We start from the raw sequence: 16,004 nt of genomic DNA on the forward strand, positions 1-16,004 counted from the left end.
AGGAGAACTGTATTTCACCCCTTTTGTGATTAATTTCCAAGGTAGAGAGCCCCATAGAAACAGACCCCCACTCCAGCCAGAGCAACCAGGTCCTCCCTGGGGAAAACATGGTTCTGCCAACTTCTCTTTCTATAACATGAAGAAAGTTTAGCCAGAATAAGATGTTGCACTTTGGACCTGGCATGCAGAAGACTACAACTGAGAATGATAGCAAAACTTGTTTCCTATAGAACAGCACCACGGACTTTTACGTGAAGATCAGTCCAAACGAGTTCGGTGGAGGTACTCCCAAGTAAATACGCATAATTCTATGCATGTTTACCAAGAACTTAGGCTGCAGTCCTGACCCACCTGCCTGGGAGTAAGCCCCATTGACTTCAATAAGACTTACTTCTGGGTAAATATGGTTGGGAGACTTGCACTGCTAAGTCATACAATGGGAGCATGACCTGTGGAATGCAGTGGGCCTTGATAACAAACAGACATGTAAAAGACCAGGCTGCTGCACGTGGTTTTGTGTGTCTGGAAATACTTTGTTTTGCAAATGATACAAAAACATTTGGGAAGAGTTTTGTTGCTGATATTTAACTGCTGATCTTAAGCAAAAGAAGGCCGTCTTTTATTTATTTGTTTGTTCATTGTTTGTTTGTTTGTTTGTTTGTTGTTTAAATAGCAAGTAGCTGTCCAGAGCTGGTATTGGGGTGTTTTTTTTACGTGTGAGTAGGGAACTAGGTATAAATGCTTCATTTCAAATAGCTGAACTTGAGAAACTGCTGTGGGAAGATTGTCGATAAAGCTTTTATTTCAGTGTTGCTTCCTACTGAGAAAGGCTGCTCAGGGTGTCTTAAAGGAGTTGGCTGGGACTTGCCTTATCCTCTTAATTAGCAGAATTTCCTGGCAAAGCCCTTGACCTGAGTTGAAAACATGGATCAGGACTTTTCTGTCACTGAACATGAGGTTGTTTGATCACATTAACTTTTACTATGCTCCTGTTTTTTTGCACCCCTTGAACAGTGAGAAGACTTAAGTCATTAGCAATTCACCTGACCTACAAACTGAGCAATATTGGTTTAACAAATCTCAGGAGTTGCAGTTTGCTGAGAATACTCTGCTGGGGATTCCCCCATCACCCACCTCCTCAACTATACGTCCCAGGGCAGTTTCCTCGGAAGAAGGAATGGCTGTTTAACCAGTTTAAGTCTGTGGTGCAGATACACCCTGCCACGAGGCAGAGTGAGGTGGATTCCTCAGGTGGCAGGTGCTGGGAAGTAGAGAGATGTTGGAGAGGAAAACTCTGTGTAGCCTGCCCTGGGCCCCTTAAGCCAGTTCCCTGCCCTTTGGAGAAGGAGATGCTGCCCCTTCACCAGTGGCGATGCAAGATTTAGCTGTGTTCGTTCTGCTTGATGATTCAGGCAGCCCACCAGGTTCCCTTTGCTGTACCTTCACATTATCGTTTGAAGTAAAGCACAAAACCTAGAAAATTATAATTTCCCCAATCCCAGCTCTGGGCTGTTCAGCTGTACCACTCTTACTTGTGTGGGCATACTTGTTACAGGATGGAGTCAGAGGTAAGTCCAGAGGGAAATCTCAGCTTTGCAGTGCCGAGAGGAAAACTCCACACTTTCTGCCTGCAGCTCTCATGCAAGCATCACTCACCCAGAGGTTTGTGGGTGCCCGTGAGTGTGTCATAAAAAGAGCTGACACGTGCAGCTGCAGCATATCCTTAAGGACTCCGCTGTCTGTGACAATTTGCTGTATAAGTTCATGGATGCTGCTGTGCGTGGGAAGGCGCCCTTTCTGGGGAGGGCCTGTCTCTCATATCGATATCTGATTGTAAGGGTTTATAGACTGGTCACTGCCTCCGGCGGCCACTTGGGTACAGGACGGTGCTTGCTGATAATGACCTTGCCTGGCTGAGTGGGGCCTTGTTCCAACCAGATATTTGCTCTGCAAACACACCACAGATCTAGATTAGGATCAGGCATGGACGAGCCTGGAGAAGGTGCAGGACACTGGCTTATGTGTTGGTTGCAATAATAATAATAATAATAATAATAATAATAATAATGAAGAAAAAGCAACACTTTGGCATGCAAATGGTTAGCTATACCCACCTGCTTTCTAGATGCGCAGGGTCTTCTCCGCAGGCCCAGTTCCTTGTTTACAGCATCCTTTGGCCAGGGCCTGTTACCATGTGCTGCTGCTGCTGCTGCTGCTGTCTGTATTGTTGCCTGTTCTTGCTTCTCTCTCTCTCTCCTTGCTTCTCTCTGCTCCCTGCCATTTTCTTCTTCCTTTTCCTTTTTTTGAATTCAGTTATAATCTGCTTTACTTTCTGCTGCTTTACCTCTGTGTGCAGTTCTTCCTGTCTCCCCAACACATTTCTTCATTGCCATTCTCTCTCTCTCTCTCTCTCTCTCTCTCTCTCTCTCTCTCTCATCCTCATGGATTATATATTCTATATACAGGCAGGCTGAAATGAATGAGGTTTTGCTCTCTACTTATCTCCTCTCTGACTTTTATCTCCTACACCACGCCACATTTCCCCCTTGTAAATGTTTGGTTTCTGGGCCGAGGGGCACTGCCAGGCAGCAGCAAAGAATAGTGTAAGGAAAGTGTGTGTGTGTTTGCACACACCTGACTCCTAAGAACCACACCTCTGATCTCCTGTCCATCTGACAGCGAATGGGAGACATTGTGGCCCAGGCCATGTGATCCAGTCAGCTGGCTTCTGGGGTCCCTATTCCTTCCCTGCCCTGAAAAGCTTCACCTTTTAATATCATCAGAAGCTGTTTTGTGGACACTTAGAGCATGGGCGTAGTGGGGGTGGGGGTGGAAGGGCAGCTGCCCTCAAGAAATCAAGTAAATAAATAAAAATAACTAATTGCATTGCAGATAACATCCCCCCCAACGTAAAGCCTGCCCTCCCCAATAAATCCTGGCTATGCCCATGACTTAGAGCAGGCTTCCTCAACCTCGGCCCTCCACCTGTTTTGAGACTACAACTCCCATGATCCCTAGCTAGCAGGACCATTGGTCAGGGATGATGGGAATTGTAGTCTCAAAACATCTGGAGGGCCAGGGTTGAGGAAGCCTGCCTTAGAGAGAGAGGGGGCCATTTCCACAATTGCACAGAAGTGGGTTTTGCCTGCATGTCTCTTCCTGAACCTCTGGCAAAATGTCTAGGGGCTGCCAGAACTGGGTGAGTCAAGGAAGGGGGTGGGAGCTTGTTGTTTGCATTGTTCAGCTGAAACATGAAAGTGACCAGTCAGATCAGGTTGTATACAGTGAAGTCCTACTCAGAGCAAGCCCATTTAAAACAGTGCACCTAAGTTAGTCCTGCCCATCAGTTTCAATGGGTCTGTTTTGAGTAGGACCAATAATACCATATTTACTCGAATCTAATGCTTACCTTCTTGGCCAAATTATGTTGTAAAAATTAAGGTGTGCATTAGATTCAACGGCACATTTACATTTGCCAGCAAATACTTTTTTTGCTTTCAGTGTTCTGAACATTGAGGTGCACATAAGATTTGATGGTGCATTAGACTTAAGTAAATACAGTAATTTTATTATTTGTACCCCACCCATTTGGCTGGGTTGCCCCAACCACTCTGAGTAGCTCCCAACAGAATATTAAAAACATCAAACATTAAAAACTTCTCTATACAGGGCTGCTTACAGATGTCTTCTAAAAGTCAGGTAGTTGTTTATTTCCTTGACATCTGATTGGAGGACGTTCCACAGGGAGGGCGGCACTACCGAGAAGGCCCTCTTCCTGGTTCCCTGTAACTTCGCTTCTCGCAGGGAGGGAACTGCCAGAAGGCCCTCAAAACTAGACTGAATGATGGAGTGGAGATGCTCCTTCAGGTATATTGGGTTGAGGCCATTTAGGGCTCTACAGGTCAGCACCAACACTCTGAATTGTGCCTGGAAATGTACCGTGAGCAAGTGTAGAACATTTAGATGCTTTAGGATACATTTAGCCCCTATTCGATACAACCATTCTGGGGCTTCGCAAGGGTGTGTGGGGAATGCGGTCCTCCCTGGGTGTCATGCCGGGGTGTATGACAAAATCCCCCTGAGTGGATCGGCATGGTGGTGCTCGCACTCCCGGCGGACGGATTTCATCGTGAAAATCCACCCATTGATAGCGCAAATACGCCCGGCGATCAGCCTGGCACCTTCTGGCGGGTGGCACCCTCGGGTGGTTTTATGCGATCGGCGGTCAGATTTTCCCGATACTGGCAGGCGTATCAGTTTTGTGGCCAACCCTCCCTGAAAAAAGGTCACCCACTTCGGGGTACCCTAAGAACAGCTCAACAATTTTGGAGTGCCCTCTCTAAAAATTGCCATTACAAATTTAGGTCCGAGAGAGAACTTCGAGCTGAGCCACTCAAGTTTAAACACCTTGGCACCTTAAAGACTAACAAGTATGCTGTAGATAAACATTTGTTGACCGACAGCGTCCAGAAAAGTAGACCTGTTAGGCTGTTGCATTTTAAAGACAGTCTTATAATACATTAGAGACCTAACACAAACTTTTTCTGGACCACAAGGGGACTCAAATGTCAACAAATGTTTATGCTACAGCAATACTTGTTAGTCTTTAAGGTGCCAAGGTGTTGATAATACTTGAGTGGCTCAGCTCGAATGATTTCCAAGTGTTTCCAGATTCTCTCTCCCTCTTTCTCTCCCCTCCCAACTCTTCTATTCCACCCCGTCCTTGGCCTACTCCTACTCCACTGGTCAACAGCCCCCAGATGGCAAGTCAGTCCTCCTTGCTCCATCTCTTGTATATAGAATAAGAGAGTTCACGTTGGCAGTTGGGCTTGAGTTTGCTGGCCACAAGTGAACAGACAACCATCTTCATTTGTTGCTGTTCTGTTTCTTCTTCTTCTTTGTTTTTCTTCTTTTAACACAAATTTGGCCTTCCCACGTTGCGCGGGGAGTACTGAAGGGGGACCCAGCATTTCAGCCTTTGAGCTACACACGTTTGAGTGTGTGTGTGTGTGTGTGTGCGTGCGCGCACTTCATCAGTGGGTGTCAAATCTTTGTTTGCTTTCTTTGAAATGTGTGCATGAAAGCCTGTGCACAAGAGTGTAAAGCCTGCACCTTGTTTTCTGTGTGGAGTATTTTGGGGTAGATGAATATTTATACAAATGCCAGGTGGTAAAGGGTTGAGCACACGTAATAATTATTATTAAGGCTGCAACCTAAAGAAATGAATTCTAATAAGACATAGGACTTCTGAATTGGTTACTTGTTGAGTAAGTGCACATAAATTTACATATTGTTTCTGAAGCAAGAAACATCGCCTCTTTTTAATTTTAGATAATCCATAGGTTGTAGCGGACATGATCTTAGAAGAGTCAGTCCTACAAGATAGAGAGAAAGGGGAGGCATATATTTTTAAAGATGGCACTTTCTGTTTGCAGTTTTTATAAGTGCTTGCATATGTTTAGAATTATCGGCTGCCATATTAACTGGGGACAGATAGTAGGTTAAGGCTGCAATCCTATACCCACTTACCTGGGAGTATGCACCAGTGAAATACTTCTAAGTAGATATGTGTAGAATTGCACTGTAAAGGTCTTTTCAACAAATTAATTTACAAGGTCTATGAGGTGGGCTGAGGTGCATATATTTGCTTGTGTAGCCCTGAAGCTGTGGCCTTGTTGTTACCCAAGTGTAAGATGCTGTTGAATATAACCTTACACCTGACAACTGTTTGGTGCAGCGATGGGGAAACCTGTGACCTTTTGCTGGACTGCAACTCCCATTAGCCTCAGCCAGCATGGCCAACAGCCAGGAATGATGGGAGTTGGAGTCCATATGCACCCGGGGGGGGGGGGAGGCTTCAAGCTAGCCACCTCTGGTTTAGTGAGATGGTCCAGTAATCTGAAGAGGGCAGCTTTGACAAGGGGAGTTTTCACACAATATAATGAGAATAGTCCCTGTTTGGGCATGTGCGTGAGTAGTCTTAGTTCTGAATGTGTGAGAATGCAGCTTCTGCGTTTGATTGAGAAAGGAAGTCATTTGCGTTGTAAGTACCTTAAAACACCTTACGTGTGACTTGTGGGAGAAGACTTATATTCTTCCTGAAGTGCATTGCTGCCAGACAGCTGTCTTCTAGGAAGTACCCCATCTGGGCAAGACAAGCGGATCAGTTTTCCTGCCCTAGCAAAATATTGGGGTGCAAACTTTACGGAAAAGAACCGTTGACCCTTCAGATGTTGCTGGACTCCAGCTCCCATCAGCCACAGCCAGTGATCAAGATGATGGCAGTTAAAGTACAAAGATCTTCAGGAGGACACGGAAGGTGTACCTTTCAAATAGACATTCATACCTTGAACGGTGCAGTTCTGTCTGTGGATCTGCATTCACTCTTATTTAGAAAAATGTGCAGACTTCCAACCGGGATTGAGTTTGGGAGTAACCAGTTTTGCCTGTTTCCAGGAGATGCCAGAGGGCTGATTGGCCGTCCTTTGTACCAATCCTGGAGTGTCTCTTTTCCTCTTTAGCCAGCTGGCTGTGCAGAGTGCTGATTGGCTGACTCCTGTGGCACTTCCAAAGTCAGTCCCCGGCCACCCGAACAACATTTCCACTTAAAAAACAAACAAATGCACTGCTTGGTTTTTAAGGCGTGGAATAAACATTTAAACTGGACAAGTGAGTTAGGTACCTGCGGAGGGGAGTGGTGTGGGTTTTTAAAAGCCTTCCTGAAATGTGGAGGGAGGGGCAGAAGTATTTGCTGGAGTCTGCTTGCCAAGGCCGTCCAGCACATTTTGCTGCCTCTGGTGAAGAACCAGATGGCTCCCTCCCCCTCCCCATTTGCCCTCCATGTATAGAAGTCAGTCAGGCTGCTAGTTAAGTCTTATTTATTATTTTTAATTCATAAAATTTATACAACCTTGATTGTAAAAAACAAGAAACAGATAAACCTCAGAGTAGTTTACAAACAGACTAAAACAATAAAACGGGGTAAACAAAAAAAAATGACTCATTAAAACATTCAAAATATTATTTTACTTCCTACCTTTTACACATCATGTACCCCAGCATGGGTTCCAGAGCAAGGCCCTCTGCTGCACCCAAGGGCGCAAGCTCAGCTCTGTCCTCCAACACCTTCGCCACAGCCCTGCACATGCACGCCCACCCCCAAGCATCTGCTGCCCAAGGCAGCTGCCTCATTTCATCTAGTGATAGGGCTGGCCCTGGCAGTGGAGGAGAGAATACCCTGCACCCACTTCTGGAGGCAGGTAAGTTTGTACACAACCTGCCAGTCCTTTTGTGTGCCACTGCCCTTAAAGTGCCAGCGGCCACATATCTGTGGGTGGCTGAAAATGTCGGCTCTTGCACAGGTGTGCATGGCTGCAGCTGTGTGAGTGTGCATGGGGTGCAAGTGTCCTGGCGTGTGTCGTATGTGTCTGTTGTACATGCTGGTGCAGGCACAGTTTTGTACCTTGCAATGGAATTGTGGTATGCGAGGATGCAGACATCCTTGTGTGTGCGGTTGTGTGGGTGGGTGGGTGCAGCTGCAGATTTCCATCTTCCTTTCATTGTCCTTGCACATGTATGCAGTATTGGTCATTGTGCTTTTTCACAAGTATCTGTCTGCAATCACGTGTGCATGTGCACACGAGTGTGACTCATTTTCCAGACTTGCGTGGCCTCTTGCCTCAAATTGTCTGAACAGCCATGTTGCTCTCGTGTTGTCTTTCAGAATCACTATCAGTGACCCTTGAAGATTGGCAGCTACGGTACGTTCTTCACTCCCACTCACCCCTGCCTCCCTCAGCCTCTAGTGATGCATGACTCAGTGTTAGTCTTATCCCACCCAGCCATGCCTTCCCATTCCCCTGTCCTGCCACCTGCCTCTCCTAGGTACGGTAGTTCTTATAGATATCCTGGTCTTCAGAAGCAGGCCCTGCAAATTCCTGCTCATTAGAGCGTTGTAGTGGAAATGTGGTGGGAATTTTTTTGCTGCAATTAATTTAAATCATGTGAAAAGAAAATAATTTCCCCACCGCCACCATCCCTAATAGTCCTTTTAAGTCCCATAGAATTGGACAGTTTGGAACATGATTTTGAGAGGGAGGGAGGAAGAGAGTGAGTTTGTGAAGGCTGCACCATTATTAAAGGTCTTTTATCCCCAAGCTTTCTGCCACAAACATTGGCCAAAGCAGACCACTGGTCCTTCCATCCCAGGATCCTCTCCTCTGACTGGACTCAGGAACAGAGGGAGGCCTCTCCCATCACCTTCTGCTACCCAAGGTCCTTCAGCTGCTTAAAAAACTTGTGTTCCTCGTGCCCATCACTATGTCTCGAGTTATGTCCCTAGCATTGCTTCCTTTCAGATTCAGCAGGAGAAATTAGGGCCTGGTGAGCTTTTTTTCATCCCGTACATTTTAATTGGGCTGGCACCAGAGCAAGACCAAGTCTCTTTGGGGCTTTCTCCACTCTCACTGACATCCGCTTGGGTCTCTGGGTAGGGTCTCCTTGCAAACCACGAAGACTTTCCAGCTCTCTTCCGCTGGGTTTGAAATGAATCATTTAATAATTTCCCGACGCCATGCATATACACGGTTGCACAGTTGATCACCCATCAAGGGGGTGGCACCTGCACCTATACTAGAAAAGGCTTGCCCTGTTTAAGTTGTGCCAGCAACACAGTTGTTAAAGGCACAAGGCATCATCTGCTTTATTCCTGGAACCATACACACTTCTCACAGCAAGTTGCTCCTGTTGGAAAAATGACTCTCTTCAGCAGGATATAGGAGATACCTCACATCCCTTCCTTCTGAGAGCTTAGCAACAGTGATTAAGTGACACAACATATTCAGCAACACCAGGGCATAGTATCTGCCTAACAAGCCTTAGGACATTGCATCAATGTTTTGCTTACTAACTTCCTGTTTGATTTACTTTTTAAAAAATGAAAGCTAGTCCAGGAGGGAATGGACATGAAAGACCCCAAAAACATTCAAAATTCTATCCCAAAATGAACTTTAATTCACCTTTATTTTACCTGACAATTATGGGAACTACTTTCAGGTGTAGTCCAGAGGTTTGTGAACCAGTTCAGTGAACTTTGTTCCGCTGGACTAGTTCATTCCATGCTCTGTGACTTAAGAAACATCCCAACCCCACCCCAAACCCCCACCACTGCCACACAGCACCCTCCTTGTGAAACACAGCAGCTTGCAATAAAAGTTGCTGGGTCTCAAACTTCCCACTGAATGTGTTTAAACTAACTCCTTTGGGGTTCTGGTGCCATATCCCTTGGTACTGTTTTATTTGGTGTGTTGTGACTCGCAAGCCTCACACACTGACACTCAGGGATGCACAAATTTCATGGCCACACCCCTGCCATGGAACGCTGCTTTATTTGTTCCTTAACAAGGTGACCAAGTCTCAGTAAGTTCTTTGATCTATCTTGATATCTAATTTCACTTTATGCCTCCCATTCTATAAGATACAGATAGGTAGCCGTGTTGGTCTGCCATAGTCAAAATAAAAAAATCCTTCCAGTAGCACCTTTAAGACCAACTAAGTTAGTTCTTGGTATGAGCTTCCGTGTGCAAGCACACTTCTTCAGATACACAGATATATTTATTCTATAAGATGTTCAGGATAATGTACATGGTTCCCTGCCTTTATCTTCACAAGATAAAGTTTGGTTGTGTGACAGCGACTGGCTCAGAAAGCTTTGTGGCTGAATAGGGATTTGAGCCCAAGTCTCCCTAGTCTTCAGTCTCTAACCATTATACCCCTACTGCCTTGAGATTCAGTCAGCTTGTTCCACATTGAACCTGTAAATGTGTAAAGACTGTAGGAGCCAAGCATCTCACTTGAACTTCGTGCTGTAAACTTTATTCCACCTTCTGATCCCTGCACCCATTTTTCTTCTCCATTGCAACAAGAGTGCCTTTCTAAGCCTTTCTTGCCTTCTCTGCTTCTATTTTCCTTTCTCTCTTCCAAAACTTTGCAGCAGCATATTTGTTGAACACCAGAGAAGGGCCTTGGCAAGCGTTATTTTCTTTGGGGTTTCCAGTTAAGGTAGGAAGAGAATTCACAGCAAAAGGTAGGGCAGCAAAAGAGATACTTTGGCAATGAGGAATTGAGTATTAATAGGGCCCGGGGGCCAGTAAAGAAACCCAATTGTAGATTCTGCAGCTGAGAAAGACAGGTTCTAAGAGTAACAGAGATAATAATAATGTGCATTACATAACTCTACTTAGATTCACAGGATTTATTACACATTCAGTAATTCAGTTCCCCTCCCCTGCTTCGTGTGCATGTTTGCGTGTGCGTGCAAGAACAGTTACGCAAGCAAAAGGCTTTTCCCCCCTTCATAAACATGAGGACCAAACAAATTGGTTTTGTTTTTTGAAGCGTGATTATAAAAATGGTGTGGCCTGGGCCAGGTGACAGGTGCCTTTCTGGCACAGCAAACCAGTGTTTGGTGGCTCATACAGCCTGTTCCACAGCAGTTATGAGAGAGAAGGGAAAAAGCCTTGGCTTTTGGTATATCCAAAGCAGGGACGATGGTTTCTTGCTCCTTACGAAGCTCCAATTAGGAAGCCCCCTGTCCTGGGGGTTGTTTGTTGCCAGGGGAGCAATTTGGCAGTATAATAAATCACACTGAGCTAGAAAATCTGTCTTATTGTTATTTGTGACCTGAGAGGCTGACGTTGTGTACACACTATAGCTTTTAAGCATATTTGTAGTGCAGTCTTTCCCTTCCAGAATTCTGGGCACTGTAGTTTCAGTTCCCAGCAAACCATAACAAACTACAGCACCCAGAATTCTGGAAGGGAAAGACTGCATTATGAACGTGTTGTTAAGGAATAATGTGTGTGTGACCAAAAGTGAGTGCAGGGGTGGGCAAAGGCAGCAAGCTGTGGAATTGCAGTCACATGAAATAGGCAGAGATAGAAAACCTTTTGTACATACTTGTCTTTGTACATGAATGTAAAATCTTGAAAAATGTCCCATTGTGAGGAGTATCTCCTGTAAATTTAATCAATCAATCAATCAATCATTTTTTATAGTCACAGACCTACTAAGACAGAATATACACAGAATAAAAGCCATGAGTATTAAAACATATACTTACTTAACATACAATTACAAAAGATAAAAGCATGAGATACAAATGGAAATTAGCATGAATCTTCTTACGAGACCATTGAGCCTAGAACAGGAACTTGGCCACTAATTCTGTTGTTATTATTTTGTATCAGCCAAGAAATATTCCAGGTGCCATTCCTGTGTCCTTCTGGGATATTTACTCACAAGGTGGCAAAGTAGTCTGTTGCAGAAGGGAGGCAGTTAAATCTGGCCTTGTTTCTATTCTATAGATGCAAGGCCTGTCTCTGGCCATTGACCAGTGGTTAACACTCACTATGGGATTCCAAAAAGGGGATGCGAAAAGTTTGAAAGAACACTCTCAACTGTTGAACTAAATTCCTGAATCCATATCAGAACGACATACAGCAGCTGAGACAAAATGTAAACCTTATATACTTTCACGGCAGCAGGGATAAATTGTGCTCCCTTACTATAGAAAAAAATGGAGTGCCACTTTATTATACTTTGAGCAGCTTCTACTGCCCATCTGTGTCGGGGTAGTCCAAGAAAGTGTGGAGGAAAACATAATGCCCCAAGTATCTAAACTTCTTGATTTGTGTCTATACGCCGACCACCTATTCTCCTCTTACTTATAAATCTGCATCTAAAAAAGACCATGATCTTTGTTGTGCTAAAATTAATTGTAGATGCATTATCCTTACATAATACTAGAATGAATTTTCAAGGCCTGTTTTGGACAGAGGCGTAAGTACAGCATTGCCTGCCTTCAATGATAGTAAGACTTCAGCCCCTGCCCTTCTAAGTTTGATCAAGGCCATTGGTGTGGAGGAAGAGAGTGAGCGGAGAGCAGTGGCGTTCAGGTGGAGATGGTGATTTCTCCTTGGCACATCTCTGTATCATCCCCAGTGAACCTGTAGCTGTGGAGTGTGAGAGGTATACCATGCAGCTCAGGGGGACTGTAACTCGGTGTTCCATCATCATGGCAGTTTTGCAGTAACTGACTTGCTTCCAGAACATCATCTCTTTCCTGCTTCCTGTCAGCCCTCCTCAACAGCAGCTCAGGTTGCCATTCAGTTCTTGTCAGGCTGTTTGGTTGCAGGAGCTGGTCTTTTTGAGGAGGCTTGGCTATTGCCCGTTCATCCTTCTGGGACTCGCTGTTGGGAAACTTTGCCTGCCCAGAGCCTGGATTTTACAAAGAGCACCAAAGAAGTCACAAACAATCATTTCTCTTCCGGTTTTGAGAGAAGAGCCGCATTTGCAGCCTTCGTGCATTACAAAGTTCCTATGCAACTCCCTTGTAGGAAATGCTTTTGTGCATAGAGCATGACGTATTATGATCCTTCACACCTCTAAATAGCCACACAGTATACATGCTGGGAAGCTCTGCATCCTCAAGGCAATGCTGACTTTAGACCACTACAAAATGGAGCCTTGTTCTGGTTGGAGCTCATTAAGGGGGGGGGGGATACAAATGTAGGTTTGAGAGAGGAAAATGGTAGACCAAAGCAAACTCTTCCATGGTAAAGGGCAAGCCCTGGTGACAACTTCTGCTCACAGTGGTTTACATGCATGTAGGACTGTCACACAGATAATTTAACTTCTCTGTTAAGTTATAGTTATTGTGCAAGAGCCCACAGATATGTTTATCCTAGACTGGGCTATGGCCATGGAGATGGAGAGCCCCTCTCTGGGATACTCCCAATCTGTTCCCAGACACCCAACCTGATCAAGCCTTGTGACATCCATACACAGTGGCAACACCCCACCACCCCACCATCAGAAAGGTTATGTGGCAGACTTGTCTATAATACTGACACTATCCAGTAACTTAAGGTAAGTTCCCGGAAATGAATCAGCACTGGAAAAATGAGTGCTGCCAAGGTTTACCTAAAAATGGATGCGCCAGGATATGAATTTGCTTTGCAAAAATTAGGCCACACTTCAGTCTTTTCTCAAGGCAGTTCACACAATAAAAATAAAACAAATATAACGAGATAGTAACAAAATTAAAAAGCATAAATTAAAACAGGCAGCAATAAAATAAAAAACAAGCTAACATCACATGGAAATTGGCAGAGGCTGGCGCCTGCCTGTCTCATGCTGAAGCAGTTTGGGGTGACATAAACAAGGGTGAAGCTGTTACTAGAGCTGAAGGACATACCTAAGAGGTGCTTCACCTTCAGCATCCAGCAGCTCAAAACCAACTTCTGACCACACCAGTCTGACAGTCTATGAAGCAGCCCCTGCTTGTTGCTGGAGAGGTTCAAAAAGTCTGGGAGTTGTCAATTGGAGCGGGGTGGAGGGAGGCATGCTGCAACCTAATTTCTGACTAAATTTGTTCTAGGGTTATAAAGAAGTGTTTGAAAAAGCTGGACTCAGCTAGTGGTCAAGCTCAAAAAGGTGCTCTTTACTCTCAGAGCAGGGGGTGCCTGATCCAGACTGGCCGGCAACTTCTGAAACAGCACCTCCCAGAGGACACCACCCATTCTGTGTAACATTGCTCCTCACTCGCTTGGTATAGTAGCATCACAAAGTTTGTGCTGCATGCTTCTCAACACTCACCTGGGTACCAGGACCTCCTTTCTGGAAATTGGACTCTGGTTTCTAGAGATCCTTCAATGAGATTCTAAGTGAACACCAGTAATCCATGGGGATTTCATAGATCTGTGTCAAGGGTGGTTTCTAGTCTTCCTTTTTAAAGCAGCAACGATGAAATTGGTCCATTTTTAAAAGGCTATGAATAACAGCATTGCCCTCTCTGGTCTATGTGAAGGCCAAGGTCCTGGTCTGGATGAGGTGGAGAAGCATGTAGGGATTGTGACTGACCGCCATGGCTAACCTCTGTGTGTGTGTTCTCTTCTCGTCTTTCTTTCTCTCTTCTTCTCTCTGCTCTCACAGCCGGAAGGGCCCTGCCTCACCTACTCGACCCACCATAATCCGACCAGCTGAACCGTCCCTCTTAGATTTATAACCCGAGGCCTGTAGAAAGCTGGCAACAAGTTCTGTGCCCGGGGTTCTCCCCGCCCCAGCAACCCAACCCCTTGTTCCTCCCACAGGCACCTTCACTCCCCTCCTTCCCCCATGTCGTAAAATGCTCGTTAGTGATTGAGCTCTTCTTCGTCTTCTCTCGTGCATCCTGTATTGCTTTGTGAGCGTAGAGTAGTCCTAGTTCAGTGGCATGGGGAACTTGGAAGGACATAAGATCTTTGGAGCATTGTTTTTACAGGAGCATTGCTGTGCACCAAAACGGCAGTTGTGGACAACCTGCCTGGTCTGCGCATAGCGTCCTGCCTGCGATGGTTAGCTGTAGCATCTAGCTCTAATCTATAGCTACGTAACAATTTCCCCCCCTACTATAGTTAAGATGAAAATTCTGGAAGAGGATAACACATGAAGATAATGTTAACAAAAACGTTTTAACATTCTTGAACATTCTTGGTAACGTCTGGTATGTGGGTTTGAGAGTCAAAGTGCAAACTTTAGGGAACAGTTGACACAGCCTTCTCTCAAGCTGGGGACAGGAGGGCTTACTGAATAATGCCGTCTTGCAGACCAAGAATTCTCTCACTATCTCGAGGTGGAAGGAACCAACACAATGTGCTACTCTCTATTTTTTGAAGTAGCAAAGGAAGGTTAAGAGAGGCTGGTGTTTCCAGGCAGCTGGCTTGTATTACCACTTACAACTGACTTTCCACAAAGCAGGAGAGAGGTTGATAGCCTTCCTCTCCACAGAAATGGACTATCTAATATTTCCAGGAGTGGGCTGTGTGTTTTAGTGCAACTACCATTGCTTCAGACAAACAAACAAAAACACTACTCGTTTGATGTCATGACGATTCTGTTGATTCTTCCAACCTTCACTTCTTGCATGCTGATGGTACAAATATGTAATGTGGGGGGAAATGTGTGTAACTGCTAGTCTTGACATCCTCTTCTCTGGCTTCTTTATGTATATGTTGAGGGGTAAATATAGAAATATTTAAAGTGGGGTGGGGGAAAAGATCTGCAACATCCTGTCTTTTTGAAAGCCAGCTTTAGACATCCCCCTTGGAAAATTTCCGCCATCCCCACTTACAATTTTTGTTCCTTTTACCCCAGTGCTGTTACTTTTAATTTTCTGTTGAAGATCCTCGACGTCAACTTCTGATGTCCAATCCTTTCCATATTTTAACTGTTGTTTTACATTTTTGTCCCTCTCCCTCTCTCTCTCCTCCCTTGTTTTTTCTTTTGTGTTCTTGTCTCTCTTTCCTTGAATTCCAGCCGTCCTGGCAAAGCTAGTCCCTCCCGCCCGGAGAGTCCAAAACCACCATTTGACATGTAACCCTGCTCCCTTCTTGAGATCCATCCTTTATCTGCCTCTTAGCTGTTCTGTCCTGGAATGGTCCAACGCACATGTTAAAAACACAGCTTTGTTCTGTTGTAGCTTGTGGCTTGCACATATCAGATGTGACTCTAGTGAAACTGGCTTTTCTTCCTCCCAGTTGCTTTAAAGGAATTTAAACAAAAAAATGAGCTATATTGTAGTAATGAGAAACATATCTTTACTGTTATATAAATATCTATAAATATCTATAAATATAAAGATCTAAATATATATGGTGTCCAGATGTTTTAAGCCTTTAATGCTTCTGATGTTAGAGTTTAGCAAATACTTGAGTAAGGAGATTATATATAATGTACACATGTGCACCCAACAAAATATAGCCCACACCCAGAAGTCTGAGATTGTCAACTCCCTGATGTACACGGTTGGGTCATTGTCGCCCCAAAATTGTGGTGAATCTTCGCAGTGCTGCTAGTATCTGTGATGCTGTCTGTGATCTGTCAACTCTTGTTTATTGGCTGAAAAATAAACTATTATTTCTGTATAACTGAGTACTCCATGTCTAGAATAAAACACTCTCTCAGTG

General features: G+C 44.8%; 1 protein-coding gene across 20 annotated transcripts in view; it reads left to right on the forward strand.

Annotated features, from left to right (window-relative positions):
* Nucleotides 1-16,004, forward strand: part of DNM1 (dynamin 1) — a 135,349-nt gene extending 119,345 nt beyond the window's left edge. For 8 of the 20 annotated variants that reach the window (XR_013981705.1, XM_080990874.1, XM_080990879.1 and 5 more), the window contains one exon: nucleotides 13,993-16,004. Coding sequence is in view for 16 of the 20 variants with exons in the window: in XM_080990874.1 (XP_080847000.1) it covers nucleotides 13,993-14,065 (73 nt within the window). In the remaining 4 variants the exon portion in view is untranslated. Of the gene's footprint in view, nucleotides 1-230; nucleotides 293-7,723; nucleotides 7,761-13,992 lie in introns of all 20 variants that reach the window. The other 12 variants (XR_013981706.1, XM_080990878.1, XM_080990872.1 and 9 more) reach the window with 4 other exon arrangements.

This window comes from Podarcis pityusensis (genome assembly GCF_964106645.2).
Source record: "Podarcis pityusensis genome assembly, chromosome: Z".
NCBI lineage: Eukaryota > Metazoa > Chordata > Lepidosauria > Squamata > Lacertidae > Podarcis > Podarcis pityusensis.